The sequence below is a fragment of the Borostomias antarcticus genome, assembly GCF_949987555.1.
Source record: "Borostomias antarcticus genome assembly, chromosome: 22".
In the NCBI taxonomy this organism is placed as follows: Eukaryota; Metazoa; Chordata; class Actinopteri; order Stomiiformes; family Stomiidae; genus Borostomias; species Borostomias antarcticus.
Window position 1 is genome coordinate 14,639,536 of NC_140255.1, and position 15,452 is coordinate 14,654,987.

At 48.0% G+C, this 15,452-nt stretch overlaps 1 protein-coding gene across 1 annotated transcript in view; it reads left to right on the forward strand.

The window, feature by feature from the left end:
* LOC311323977 (zinc finger MIZ domain-containing protein 1-like) overlaps positions 1 to 15,452 on the forward strand; it is a 111,956-nt gene that overhangs the window by 68,048 nt on the left and 28,456 nt on the right. Inside the window, exons 4-5 of the mRNA XM_084456317.1 lie at positions 4,928 to 5,041; positions 7,886 to 7,991. Of these exons, the coding sequence (XP_084312443.1) occupies positions 4,928 to 5,041; positions 7,886 to 7,991 (220 nt within the window). The remainder of the gene's footprint in view (positions 1 to 4,927; positions 5,042 to 7,885; positions 7,992 to 15,452) is intronic.

Genomic DNA, 15,452 nt, shown 5'->3' on the forward strand with positions numbered 1-15,452 from the left:
GAGAGGGAGGGAGAGAGAGAGTGTCTGGGCACTGTGTTGAGCAGGAAGAGAGAGAGATGGCGTGAGAGAGACAAGGAGGGAGGGAGGGAGGGAGAGAGAGAGTGTCCTGGGACAGTGTTGAGCAGGAAGAGAGAGAGGGGGGGGGGGAGAGCCCCCGGTTGGTTTTCTCTACAAGGGGAAGCAGCCTTTGATCTCCCGGGGGGGAGGGGCTAGAGCCCCTGTAGTATGAGCTGTGCCGAACTAAACACACACACTCACTCACTCACATTAAAACACACACACTCTCTTTATTACCCTCTGTCTCAATCCACAGTATCCTAGTCATCCCCCTAAACACACTAGGACCTTTTTAGTATTAGTAACAGTAGTACAGTAGGAGCTTAGTAGTAGTAGTAATACTTTATTGTTCCCAGGGGATCAGTAGTGAAGCCCCTTACCGATGAGTTTGAGAAAATAATGAACATTTATATCTTTACTTCAGTATACTTAATGGAGTATAGTGTCAAAGTGTTATATGGGAGAGGGGTTGCATCAGTTTAACGTGAATATAAACAGTTCTCCTGTCGGGGTCAAACGTATTAACCCCTACTCCCCAAACTTAAACAAACATCAGCCGCCGTCGGCTAAACACGCCAATTAGCAGGATCCGCTGCGTCCGAACGCGTCTCAAGTTCATCTAATAAACGGTTAAGCGGCCGGTCGTTCGGGCCGGGCCGGGCCGGCTAATAGAGCCAGCTTTGTGCTGCAGACAATCGGGGTTTAGGAACCCGACACAATAAATACCATTTATGTCTCCTGCCAATTAGAGTAGCAGAGAACCCATTCAGCCCGCTACCGTTCTCCTCCCCCGCGCACAAAGATGATCATCAGGGGAGATCAGAACAATTAACTCACTACCCCCCCCCCCCCCCCCCCACCCCCACCACCACCACCACCACCACTGGCGACTATCCAAGTCATTAAAATAATTAAGCAAAAATTGTAAACCGATCCAGCTGTTTGCTTTAATTGAAAGTGTGCGCAGGGTGAAATTTGGCATCTTGAAGGCGTTATCCCCATCCTCGTGGCGGGAACGGAAGCGCAGCGCGGGGCATTGTCTTGTTTTCATGAGACATGGCCCTTCTGTGTGAATAGGCCCAGTCAGTCCGACGGACGGGCAAACAAATTGATTTTGTTGCTCAAATGATGAATTGCTGACCAGTCAGAGAGTAATGTGTTGGAAATTGGGAGGAAAAAAAGGTTTGTGTGATCGTTTCCAGGGGTCAGAGTTGAATCAGAAATCAGCACAGCAGTTCCTTCCATATTAGCATATTTTGGTTTATTTTCATCCGACCTTAGAAAGAATGGGAACTTGATTAACTTGAGTGGTTCCTAAAAATCTAAATCAGAAGCTACTTTTTTGCGTTCCCCTTTAGCCTTTGAAGCCCACCGTTGATAACGTTGTGAGAGGAGATGGGCTCGTGTCTTTCAGACAGTATTTCCTGCTCTCTGTGGGCACGCCAGTTTGCTGTCAGGCCTCACCACAGATGATGGTTACGGGCTCTGGCACAAAACTAGGAACCTTCCTCTCGCTGCAGGAACACTTCCTCAAACTGTAAATGTCAATATTTCAAGATTAAGTGGGGGAAACTCTCCAGCTCTACTACCGCCGTGGCTGCTGCAGCTGTTAGCGCTGGTGCTACACTACGTATATCTACACTATGTATATCTACACTGCGTATATCTACACTACGTATATCTACACTGCGTATATCTACACTGCGTATATCTACACTGCGTATATCTACACTGCATATATCTACACTGCGTATATCTACACTACGTATATCTTCACTACGGATATCTACACTGCATATATCTACACTACGTATATCTACACTACGTAAATATCTTCACTACGTATATCTACACTGCATATATCTACACTACGTATATCTACACTAAGTATATCTTCACTACGTATATCTTCACTACGTATATCTACACTGCATATATCTACACTACGTATATCTACACTAAGTATATCTTCACTACGTATATCTTCACTGCATATGTCTACACTACGTATATCTACACTGCATATATCTACACAACGTATATCTACACTGCATATATCTACACTACGTATATCTACACTACGTATATCTACACTGCATATACTGTATCTACACTAGGTATATCTACACTACGTATATCTACACTGCATATATCTACACTAGGTATATCTACACTATATATATCTACACTGCATATATCTACACTATGTATATCTACACTACGTATATTTACACCGCATATGTCTACACTACGTATATATACACTATGTACAGTAGGCCTATATATATTTACAGTATGTATATTTACAGTACGTATATTTACACAACATATTTACAGTAGATATATCTACAGTAGGTATATATTTACAGTACATATATATACAGTATGTATATCTTTCAGTAGGTATATTTACAGTAGGTATATTAACAGTATTTATATCTACAGTGCGTGTATTTACAGTATGTATATCTACAGTATGTATATTTACAGTAGGTATATTTACAGTAGGTATATTTACAGTATTTATATCTACAGTGCGTGTATTTACAATGCGTGTATTTACAGTACATGTGTCTACAGTACGTATATCTCCTCCGAGGTGTATCTGGCAGCAGCCATTTGTCTGTTGCTCGGAGTGTCTCCTAGGCGGATGTGAAAAACACAGTGCCATAAACTTCATCTAGCTTCTGTATGTATCTGATTGTATCTGTTACAGCCTAGCCAGGCTCTTTGTCTCTCTCTGGGCTGGGCTAGGTTGGACAGGAGAGGGGCTTAGTCTAAACATTGGAGGACCGTTCTCACCCAGGGGATATGGATGGGGGGGGGGCGGGGTCTCTTGGCCTCTAGTTAGGTTTGATTGGTCGGTTTTGGCTGGAGAAAGGGTAACATCTGTGGTGTGGCACTGCCAAGCCTGCGCCGCGTGACAAACACACTGGTGGGACCGATATTGTTCAGAGTGCACAAGAACAGTAATCACTTCAAGCCGCAGTGCTAGTGTTGTTGTGTGTTTTTTTTTCTTTCTGCATATCACCCCTCACTCCCCCTCCCTCTTCCTCTGTCTCTCCCTCTCTCACTCTCTCACTCTCTCTCTCCCTCTCTCTCCCTCTCTCTCTCCCTCTCTCTCTTTCTCTCTGTCCTCCAGTCCTCCATCCTAGCTACACTGATTGCGTAGCTTCCAGACTCATCTAAATTTAGCTTCTCTGGATGTGAGTTTCTCCAGCAGACTTTATCCACTAGCAGAATTCACATGCTCAACCCCCCTCTTCCACCCCACCACCCCACCCCTCCCCCCACACCACGGCCCTCCACCTCCTCCCACCCCAACAAAGATTTATCCTGTAGAGAGCGGTCCTGGACTGCACATGAAATAAACAAGACTGGTTTCATCCGGCCCTCCACAGCCACTGTAAATTGATATGAAAGCCGCCTAATCAAATGCTGACCTCTGCTGCCCCCTAAAGGTCGCCGGAGAAACAGCCCGCAGGGCGGTGACAGTTGCTGTCTCTTCCCTTCCCCTGTGACGGGCGAAATCAAAGCGCCAGAGACGTGCCAGGAGCCCCGGCTCTCGCTTAAAGATGACAAGCAGCTCAATTTAAGCCTTTGATATCCGTGGAGTGGGTCTCCATTTACTTCTGGTTTGTACAAGCGCGCCATAAAGGCTGCAGTGTGTGCATAATCTCTACAAAGGTAACAAATTGCCTTGTAGTAGCTCGATGCCTTCTTTCTCTCCTTCCATAAAAAATATATATATCTTGAGATGAAGAATGAAGCTGGATATCAGGGCAGTCGTTTGGGAATGACTGACAGCCCTTCTAAACGGCCCGCCCACCCATCCCGGTGTCTCTTTTGTGGCCAGGTTTTCACCTGATGTACTGAGGCGCGCAGAGACAAAAGGCTTAGCTCGCGTTCCGGATGGATCCGGTGGGGTGGGGGTAGGCGGGGTGGGGGGACGCCATAAAGGATAAAGGGAGCCTGAAGGTCAAGGAGCCGGTGCTGTCAGATGAAGTCACAGCGGCGAAGCTCGCGGCCGCGGCCCTCCACCACGCAGACGCCGCGGAGATTCATTACCCCGAACGGGGAGGCGGGGGCCAGCAGAGCAGGGCAGGACATGATCATGTGGAACGAGGGGACAGGCCCTTCCTTCTGTCCAGCCCCCTCTGCATTACTGCTAGTAAGCCCCGCCATGCTGAGACCACCCCACATGCTTTTGCTGGGTGCCGCCGCGGTTCCATTTCTTGCCAGGGAATGCCGTGAAATATTGGGTTGGGTTATATTCACCGTGTTATTAATGTGTCCTCCACTGTGCCATAGCTGTGACTCTTTTGGTAACAAGTACAGTCGCTTATAGCAGACTAGGATATTTCACATAATACTGTTAAAGCTGCATTACTGTATGTAAGATTTTCAACTTTTATATAGGTTATTGCTGTGATAAATCAAGAGGGTTGTGATAAATCAAGAAGTGATTGAGCGCATCTGTGAAAAGTGGGTCTTTGTAGACTGGTGTTTAGCTCTGCTACAGCAAATATAATAATTGACACCAGAGCATTTGAAAAAAAAAAATGTAGAAGCTTGAGGGCGTGGCCACACCTGGTTTAAAGTGTGCGCGCATGCTGAGATCCAATCAGCAACAAGGGGCGTTCTTCTCTGACCTTAGGGGTACACAAACCCGCAAACCGTGAGACTGAAGGGGACTGAATTTAACCTGGCAGACGGGCTGTTCCCTCTGAGCTATAGCTCGTGGCACAGAAGTTACGAACTGCAACTTTAAGGATCTAATCCATTACGAACTCGCTCAGTAATAAATCTGCCTGTGACCTTTTGCCGCTAACTGATCCTAATACCTTTTCGGTCTCTATTTCTCTCGCAGCACTTACAAAACCCAGCGAATTTCCAAACGGCGGCGACGGAGCTGCTAGACTGGTGCGGCGACCCCCGGGCCTTCCAACGTCCTTTCGAGCAAAGCCTGATGGGATGCCTAACGGTGAGATGTCAGCCGTGCTCCCTCCACCGCCACAACCCTACGGGTTTAAGAACAGAGACGGACTGAAAACCACGCATGCATCACTCCTCCATAGGGAATGCCCTGTAGCCCGGGTCATAGACAATCTAGGGAAACTACCGGTGTTTTATTCTTAGAAACGGTTGAGTTTCAAACACAGCTGCAGTTTTTACCCTTGAGCTTCTGAAATCACCAGAGTTGCACTGTAACCGCTATATTTCTAAAACAGGAGGTAAAAATCAGAATAACTCTAGTAATTGTCTGTGTTTTATAACAGATGACAGTGCATAGGCTTCAGAATGAGAAGTGTGCAGATGTGTGCTCCAACCACCAAGCAATCAATGCTCTTAAAGGAAAAAGACTCTAAAGCTTTTAATCTTAGAAAGCTGGGGGCTTTAATTTGGCTACTTGATTAATTAGTATTTTGTGGTCTGTGTAGGAACCAGTAATCTTTGTCTACGTACTAGACAGGGACCCATTTGACATTTTTCCCCACTAAATTACAGACTATGGCCTTGGTGTGGGTGTTTGTCTACGGTGTTAACCTAAATGTTTCCAAGCGCTGTTTGTCTGCAACTGGATGCGCTTGCCTTGCCCTTTCTGAAGCCAAATATTCTCTCCATTTTGTAATCTACTCCTTTTAATCCTTGTCACGTGTCAGTGGCAGTTGGGCACGTCAGTTGTCATACCCCATAACCCTCTGCTGTGAATTATAGTGTCTTATGGACAGCTCAGTGCACACACACACACACACACACATACCCCTCAGTTAATTAGGATATATAGGGACAGCAGATGCATCGCTCAAATGTCACCTTGGGCCATTTCCAGCCGAGCTGCGTCTCAATGTGTGCATTTCCCTTATGCCCGAGGAATAGCATCAGAGATACGGTACATGAAGTCATTACGCCTAGTCGCTCTTTAGGAGGCGCAATCCGGAACCCTGACGGAACAACCGGCGTTCCGCAGCGCGGGGACCGGTGCGTTAGCGGCTTCCCTCCCACTCGGAGGCATCTGAGCGTTCAGCTCATTCTTTGTATTATCAGGTTAAATGCCCAGCAGCAGGAGTCTCTTCCTCCCTCTCTCTGAAATCAATGTGTTCTCTGCATTGGGGAGCTCACGGCTTCCACAGCAGCTTGCAGATAAACTGCCCATTTAGTTGGTGGGTTGCGTCGACCTACTCAGCGTTTACTACGAGGGCACAGAGCGGCAGTGTAGCTGTGAAGTCACCGCTTACTGATCCCACACAGCCTACTACAGTCAATAACAGAACTGACTGATCCCACACAGCCTACTACAGTCAATAACAGAACTGACTGATCCCACACAGCCTACTACAGTCAATAACAGAACTGACTGATCCCACACAGCCTACTACAGTCAATAACAGAACTGACTGATCCCACACAGCCTACTACAGTCAATAACCTAACTGACTGATCCCACACAGCCTACTACAGTCAATAACAGAACTGACTGATCCCACACAGCCTACTACAGTCAATAACAGAACTGACTGATCCCACACAGCCTACTACAGTCAATAACAGAACTGACTGATCCCACACAGCCTACTACAGTCAATAACAGAACTGACTGATCCCACACAGCCTACTACAGTCAAAAACAGAACTGACTGATCCCACACAGCCTACTACAGTCAAAAACAGAACTGACTGATCCCACACAGCCTACTACAGTCAATAACAGAACTGACTGATCCCACACAGCCTACTACAGTCAATAACCTAACTGACTGATCCCACACAGCCTACTGCAGTCAATAACAGACCAATGATTATCAGGCTTGTCGGCGGGTATATGAATAGATACCAGTTTCATACTGACTACGTGTATCTTTCCTGTTCTGGACACTCTTGTGTCTCTCCATCCGAGAAGAATGTTATCAGCTCTTTAAGGAAGCATGTTGTTGTCTTGCGTTACCAAAACCACCACAATCCAACTGATCCTGAGGTGTAATTAGGGCTCTGGAATTAGAACTGTGTCGCAGGGCCGAAACCAGAATTACTGTTTAGCAAAAATGGCCCTTCTCGCATGTTTAGATTTTAATTAGACAACTTGCGCTCATACATCTTCCTCTCTATGCACATTTTCTATAAATAGGGGCAGAGATATGCTCTTTTCGGTGTCACATCTAAAGCTATACTTTAGAAAAAGATAATGACATGTTGGAGAGAGAGCTGCGTTCTGCTGAAACACCCCTGGGGCACGCCTCGAACATCTGTCTGGGTGTAACGACAGGATCTGCCACAGGGAAACGACGAGGAAGAGAGGGTTCCACCTCTGGGCAGGCATGTCTCTCAGGCCGTACTTTTGTCTTTTAGGGTCAAAGGGATTTGCAGTGGAGGCCCGTCTTTAGGCTGATAATGGCCGAGGTAAATCAGAGCTAGGTCTGTCACTTAGCGCTGATGTACGGCGCCTCCCCTGGCATGTTAGGTCTGACTTGATGTTTCCTCCCAGTGGGCATCGGAGTAAACTAGTGCCAAAGGCCACATTCTCTCTCTCTATCTCTCTCTCTCTCTCTCTCTCTCTCTCTCTCGTCTGTCCTGACGTCCGCTGCGTTTTCTGTTGATGAAAAACACACCCCACAGTCCTTTGCATTGGGGGGGAAAAAAACCTGCAAACGGACCAAACCTCCCATCCAAACAGCATGTCTGTTTCACGGCTAACAGCTCTGCGTGAGACCAGAGCCGAGCAGATGTTTCGAGGCACATTCATTCCAAAAAAACCTTGCTGTGCACAGACCAAGAGAAAGAAATGTCTGTCTGTCTGTCCGTCTGACTGGCTGGCTGGGGTTCTGTCCAGGTGGTGAGTCGTGTGGCCGCCCAGCAAGGATACGACTTGGACCTGGGGTACCGCCTCCTGGCTGTGTGTGCAGCCAACAGGGACAAGTTCACTCCAAAATCAGCAGGTAAGACAAGAACCCCTGTACTGTATGTGTCACACTACTCCACCCGGACCTCGTCCCAGGACCCGGCCGAGGGACCGGTCATCTGGGAACGTTCTCAGGAATGTTCTTATTTTCTCTTCAAAGAGGCTGGGAGGCTTGGCCCCGTACAGTCGTTCAGTATGGGTTCCCACAGATGAAAAAAATGGAACATGTACATTTTGTTCTTTTTCTTCTCCGATTATTTTCAGAGTCAGACACTTGGCCTTGCTCTAGTGAAATGTTGATGACTCCTAGTCTGGTGGTATGACCTTGTTATCTGTGCTTTAATGCTGACCCCGTTTCTGCTACATCACTCCGCACAGTTCTCTTCCTGCTAAGCTACAGTACCACACTCTTTTATACACTCTTTCTCTCCACTAACATTTGATTCCCATGCAAGTCTATGGTGATGCGTACAACAGGGTAGTCCAAAAATGCAGACTCAGTCATGGCCCGTGAAGTTTTCACGCAATAAATATCCTCAAGTGTCCTGTTCTTGTACATTTGTCAAGCTAGCAGTTGAATTATTTAGATAGATGTTGACTGCCAAACGTTCCCGAAAAAGCATGATGAGAATGAAGATGTATAGGCTGTCAACAGCACAGCGGATAACCATGGTTACCATGTAATGTTTTGCGGTCCTTGAAGAATGTGATTTGTGGTTTCCACCTGCCGTGGGTTAAGAGAGAAATCTGCTGTGCAGACTTGGTCAGTGTTCTGTTGTTGCAATAGTCTAGGACATAAAATATATGCACTTGCTGAACCTCCTCCTCTCCCCCCCCCCCCCCCATGCAATGCATGAGGCTTTGAATGTTAGAATATAATTTCAGGTCAGCTGTGACAGAAACATTTATTTCCTCCAATTAACCTCCCCACCACCGCATGATGTGATTCCGGATACTTCCATTCAAAGTTCGGGCGGACGTTACTGTTACTGAAATTATTCGCACGTAGGGTCAATGGATGATCGTATTGGAACATACGATCATCCATTGACCCTACGTGCGAATAATTTCCCGCCACGGTTTCCAGTCGTTTGGAAAAGCGGCGAGCAGTCGGTCCAGAAACCAAACGCGTCCCAAACTGCGTTTCATGGTCGATTATGTACATGCATAAATATTGTGAATGGTCGAGTTGAGGAACGGAGAAGGAGAATCGCTAGGAACAAGCTGCAGAGCCTCTGCGTTATTTCTGCGCACAGCTCTCCCTCTGTCAGAGCGCTGCGCTGGCTGCCTCCGGCAGCGGCCGAGGAGACGGCTCTTAAACGCCACTCACACCGGCCCCCGGGGGGGCAGGGGCCCGGCTCCCAGCCTTCCAGCAGGGCCGTTGCCCGGCGACCGAGAGAGGGGAGGGGGAGAGTCACATGACGGGGCCGGGATGGCGGCAACGGGCCGGCCGTCCAGAAACCAGAGACAGACGAGGCAGTGTCTGCGATTCGCCGAGGAGGGCTCTTGGACGCGTCTCAGAATCTAGCAGAGAACAAATCAACTCTGGAATGCCAGATTAGTCCGAGGGAGCAGGAGATGGGAGGATGGTTAGGTGAAGGGTTTTTAATTGAATACTGTATTCTTTGCATAATGTTGTTTTAACTATAATTCATTTAGCTCGCTCTGCCAGGTCTCCTGGACGGCCTCCCAGCTACGAGCTCCACGGCTCCACAGATCAGCGCCGTCAGCCCAGGGCTGCTCTTCAGCCTCCACCTCCTCCACTAACACCACAAGAGCGCAGCTCGCTGTTGCGTAACGTGTCGTTCTCGGTTTCCGAGTGTAGAAGTTTGATTGTCCCACCTTTTAAAGGTGCCGTACTGTAAGCAACCACTGCTGGTCGTTCATCCCCGCGGACAGACGGAGCACTGTAGTCCGACCTGTGGGGGTGTCACTAGGTCTGTCGTACCAGAAGAGTGTGTGTGTGTGTGTGTGTGTGTGTGTGTGTGTGTGTGTGTGTGTGCTGGGAGTATCCGAGGGCAGAGTAGGTTTTTGCACCAGCAGAAGGCTGCGTAGGTACATGACGTGTCCTGTAATCTGTCATGACAAGCTCACAAGCGGGGGAGGCGTCTACGTCCGGATTTGGGCTGTGTTTGAGCAAGCATATCAGGTCAATGAGCACTAATAGGTAAAAAGGATTTCCTACCCAGTTTGAACTACTCCAGCAGTCCAACGTTAGCTGTGTTTCTTTCTGCTGTGTCATCTACAGTCCTTCCCTAACATTTGACAAAGACAAAATAAATGTGTGCAGCTAGATGTGCGTACGGCAAATTCAATTCATCACAAATTCCTCCCCATTAGTTTAAAGCGGTTTGGGGGAACTTTTGTTGAGAAGGATAAGATCACAATATGAAGTAAAGAGAATTCCACCTTGACCTTAATGGCTGCTCCATTGTCTGCTGCTATTCACTGCATGAAATGTATTGTTGCTTGTTGAATAGTCTGCCATTACCTTCCAGTGCTTTCTGTAAAGCAAAATCTCCAAGCAGCCTTCACATTGGAAATTGATTTAATTTACTGTAGGACTACTACCTCATTCAGTAAAGACCACTAAATGATTCATTTTCTTTATTTAAATGATTCAGCTTTGTGTTTAACTAGATTGTAATTGCTTTAGTGGAGAATGTACTTTTATTTGGACAAGTGTCAAATAATCATTAAATAGAAACCGGTTAGCGGTCTGCTCTCAGTAGCGTAGCCTTTTAGCAGGTGGGCCGTGATGCAGGGGAAGAGCTGGTTGGGGGAGGGGGGATCTGTGTGAGAGTTGCGACCTCTTTGTGAATGGGATTAGCCTGCTCTATTAATCTGTGATTACTTGGACTGTCTTACCACGGGGCAAAGCCTCGCACGTGGAGCAACACGGCTGTCAAACCAAAGAGAGCTTCATTCAGCGTGAGGGTAAATACACCAGGGCCTTTTTCTGTCTGAGCCCGGATATATTACAGCCTGGGTAGGGTCTGTTTCATCAGCCCTGTAACCCCCCCCCCCCCACACACACACACATACACACACACAAACGCACACACTCCCCTTCCAGCAGGAGCATTGGTACAGTCTGGTACAAGTGTTTAGACAAAACCCTTAATCACTATTCTCCCTATGTGGGTCAGAGTGGCACATTGCAAATTGATTACGCTTCAGTAAGCACTTGGAATTCCTCAGTTCGAAAGAGTGAAAGAAGGCACCAATTCATAAGAGGGGGGAGTAAATCTAGTCCCTGTGGGTATTCACTTTCCTAAGGTAGTGAACGCATGATAAACTGCACCTGATCATTTCTTGGTATAAAATATTTGAAAATAATTCTCATTGCATATAAATCATATTTCTTTGACTCTCTTTTCAAAACTACTGTCAATGTGTAGTCATGCGTACATAAACATGATAAGCATCTCTCCCCCACCGCCCCCCCGAAGACAGTTACGATGTGCCCTTCTCTCCCATTGTCTTCTCGAGCTGTTTTGACACGGCACGTTTTTAAGGAGTGACTTCAGAAGTCGGCCTTCTTGGTCTTCAACCAGCCCAAGCATGAATGTCAGGAGCCGGGTTGGTCGGAATGTTGTTAAACATTTTGTGTCCAAGATACTTGACAAAAACAGCGCATCGAAACAGTTTCGATAGTTCTACTAAGATTAACTAAGTGTAACTGTCACAAATGAACATCCCTGATATGATAATACTCAGATATTACACATTGTATTTGCCGCTTAATAATATAATATCATTCTCGCCCATCTCCTGAGCAGTCAGATCTACTCTGTAGGTGTTAGGATGTCTAATATGTGCTCCAGTGAGAGGTGAAGACATGTCGACAGACAATCAGACATGTTGTCATCTGGCGGTGGAAAGGTCTGCTGCTGTCCACGCTTCACAGTGGTCACACTCCCACCGACCTCCGGGTTTCCATACAGCCTCTCTCTCCGCAAAAACGTTTTTTTGTTCTCGGTTTGCATGAAGTAACTGATAGTTTAGCTGTGGGTTTTCCTAAATGGAAAATAACATGGAAGTCTAAAAACATTGTTGGTGGCCTGGCCTGTATTTGAACGTCAGCAACAGTTGGAATGAGTTCAAGACACGTCTGAGAACCAAACAAGCGGTTATGACAGAGCCGGTTGAAACACATTGTCATGCTTGAGGAACAGCAGAAAGAACTCAAACATAGTGCTTATTTTCAACCTCAGATAGCTAATAATTGTTAATTCTAAGAACTCACTTCAACAATCTTTAACTTTGCACAATATAGTCAATACGGATGAAGAATGAATCTGTTGAATTTCATCAACTGCATTGTTAGACTTCTGCACATATTTTTTTTTAGAGCTAATTCTGTCTGATGTGGAATTTGTTGTTCCCCTTTGTATGAGTGAAAGAGTCTGTCCATTTTCTAAGGAGGTACGCTGCTCCAGAAATCACTCTGTGGTTCGGGCCCATCTCTGAGCTCACCACGGCAGAGGCGAGCAAAGCTGTCAAGTCAACTGTGATGGATAATTTTCAATATAGGAGCAGTAGCTCACCGCCATGCTTTATCTCAGCCGATGGTAAATGCCAAAAGGGCAAATTCGGGGGGGGGGACCAGAGATAAGGCTTATTTGGCCTGTCTGGGTGATTGGCTGCTCTTCCTTCCTGAATCGTTATCTCGCTCTGCGGGGGGGGGGGCCTCAGTCTGGTTCCGTCTGTGATCTGCTCTGCACACCGTGTGTCTGTGGAACCGTTAGCTAGCCAGACTCCTAACTGGACGGAAACCAGATGTTTACATTATTACAGTTTTATTTCATTAGCGGATGATTGTGACCAGAGTGTAACATTACTGTCGTTTAGCGGCAGATAGCGATACCGTATTGGACGACCCAGAGTGAATTTTCCCGGAGACCCAGGAGAAGTGACGTGCTTGTTTTTTTTATTCGCGATGAAACGGAGGCGCTATAATACCGGCCGCCCCGGGCAGCGTCCCCACCATTTGCACCTCCCGTAGCTGTCGTGTCATTATTTATCTAGCGGCTTGGAGTACGCCGCCCATGTGTGCCGAGAGACAAATGGGGTCTAATTTGCCCCCTCACCACCCCCCCCCCCTCTCTCTCTCTCTCTCTCTCTCTCTCTCTCTCTCTCTCTCTGACATTCCTGATACCTGCCCCTGTGTGCATCAGGAAGCCACCAGCCCTGCCCCCCCCCCACCCCCTCCCCCAGTCCTCCACAGCCCTTAATTAGAAGGACTAGTTTGATGGATTAAGTCAACAGTAGCGACAGGCACGGGGGTAAAACCGCCGCTTAATGTACCCGGCCGGAGCAGTTCTTGTCCCCGCCGTTTGGGAGGACTCGCAGACTCTCACCCGTAACAAACGCTGCTTTAAATGAATTGATTGAGGCTTCTTTTACCCGTGGCTCTGGACCCCGGCCAGGACCCAGGCTGTCTAGCACATTAGGCACCACCCCCCTTGCAAGTTTGAAATGTGAGCTGCCTGCCTGCCTTTTTTTTTCTCTTCTTCCCCCTCCCTCTCCCTTCTGGCGAAGTGGCGGTGGCTGCTTCTGTGTGATGTGTGTATTGGGAGAGCGAGCAATGGATCACTAGACAGGAAGAGAAGAGACATCAATAACAGCTGCATACGTCTGAGGTGAGGAGATAAGCATTTGGTTCTCTCTCTCTCCCTCTCTCTCACTGTCCTCCCACTCCCCTCTCCCCCCCCCCCCCCCCTCTCTCCCTCATCCCCCCCACCGCTCTCTCTCTCTCTCTCTCTCTCTTTAACCCTTAGCGCTACAGAAGCCGGCTCCATGTTTCAGTCGCGGAGTTATTTGTGGCAAGCTGTGCATCTCGCTCTCATCCAAATGTGTGTCCTCCTCTGCCTGCTACGGTCGTCTGAAGTTCCCCCCCGTTCTGAAGCTTAACCCGTTCTCCCCCCAGCGCTTCTCCTGGGGATTCGTTGCACCGAGTGCAGGGGAACCGGTGGCGAGTACAGCAGGAGCCTATTAGCGCCGACTCCATCTGTGATTGGTTTTGCCTGTGAAAATCGAGAGACCCGGAGATGAATAATTGATGTGCATTGTGCAGTCACTGGACAAGCAGGGGGGAGTGGAGGGAGGAAAGCAGAGAGAGAGAGAGAAACAGAAAGAGAGAGACAAACACAGAGAGAGAGACAAACAGAGAAAGAGAGAGAAGCTGCCCTGAGACACAGAGGAAAGAGAGGGAGGGTGGAGGAGGGGGAGGACGAGAGAGAGGGATACAGAGAGAGAGAGAGAAAATGATGGTGGGAGGGGGTGAGAGAGAGAGAGAGAGAGAGGGACAGAAAGCTTTAAAATAGCTGCTGGCTTCAGTAGTGCAGAGATTAAGGCTCTGCCCTGTAGGCTCTTTGTCCTGCTATCGCAGACTCCTGCCCAGAAGTGTCTCTCTAGACACGAGCCCCCGTTTTTCCTGTGCAGCGGAGAGTGAGAAAATAAGACAGACAGACCGACCGACCAACAGGCAGCCAAGTGACGTTGCCGTGGCCGACGGTGTGACTAAGTCTGTCCGAGACGCGGGTGGCACTGACAGGGGGAGGGGAGAGCCACTCCGCCGCCGTGAATAGGACAGAGTGTGAAGCTGTGAGCTGTCACAAGGAGGAGACAGCACTTGAGAGGGGTGTATTGGTGTGTGTGTGTATGGGAGGGGGGCGCATTCCCTGACATGGGGGATGAAGGTTCAGCAGCAGGGAGTTAACGTCACATTATTGTACCCTTGGGTAGAGGGCAGTAGAGATTCCCCCCCCCCCCACCCCCCGCTACGCCTTAAACTAACGGAATGGAGTTTGAGGACCAGTGCCTCACAGCAATTCACATGATAGAGTTGCAGCAACTGAGCCTGTTTGACCCAGTTACCGCTCACACGGAAGGGGTCAAAATGGCCTTGATTATCTCTGGGAGTCGCGCTGACCTACTTGGGGGGGCGACGTATTCCACAAGACATTTTAGCAGTTCAGTGAACTCACCCCCAGCACCAGCTTAACCGGCTGAGCTCAGCCAAAGGCTACGCAGCCATCCCTCCCTTATGGGAACCTGTGCAGTCTTAGACGTAGACGCTGATTTGGCAATGTATACAGTACAGTAGATGGCTCGACCACTTCCTGCTCCACACATTGACTTGTTTTGTACAACAGGTCGCGATCTTCAGGTGTTTAACTGTAGTGTAGGTAGCTTACTGTGTACTGTTTGACAGCTGCAAGACCCCATCAAAGACAACATAATGTTCAAAGACACCAAGATGAAATGAATGTTCCTTTCGAGAGGGAAATTTCCATCGCTCCTACTCACAAACGTGGGTGGACAGTAATTCTTCTACAACGTCATTCCACTGACAGAGCAGCTTTTGAGACGTCTATTGTTATTTACGCTCCCTCCATCCGTCAACAGTGGGCCGCTTTAAGTATAATCACACAGCTCCTCCGAGGCCGTCTCTCAAACTGCTAACGCATCTTAATTACTGCTTGTGGGAATT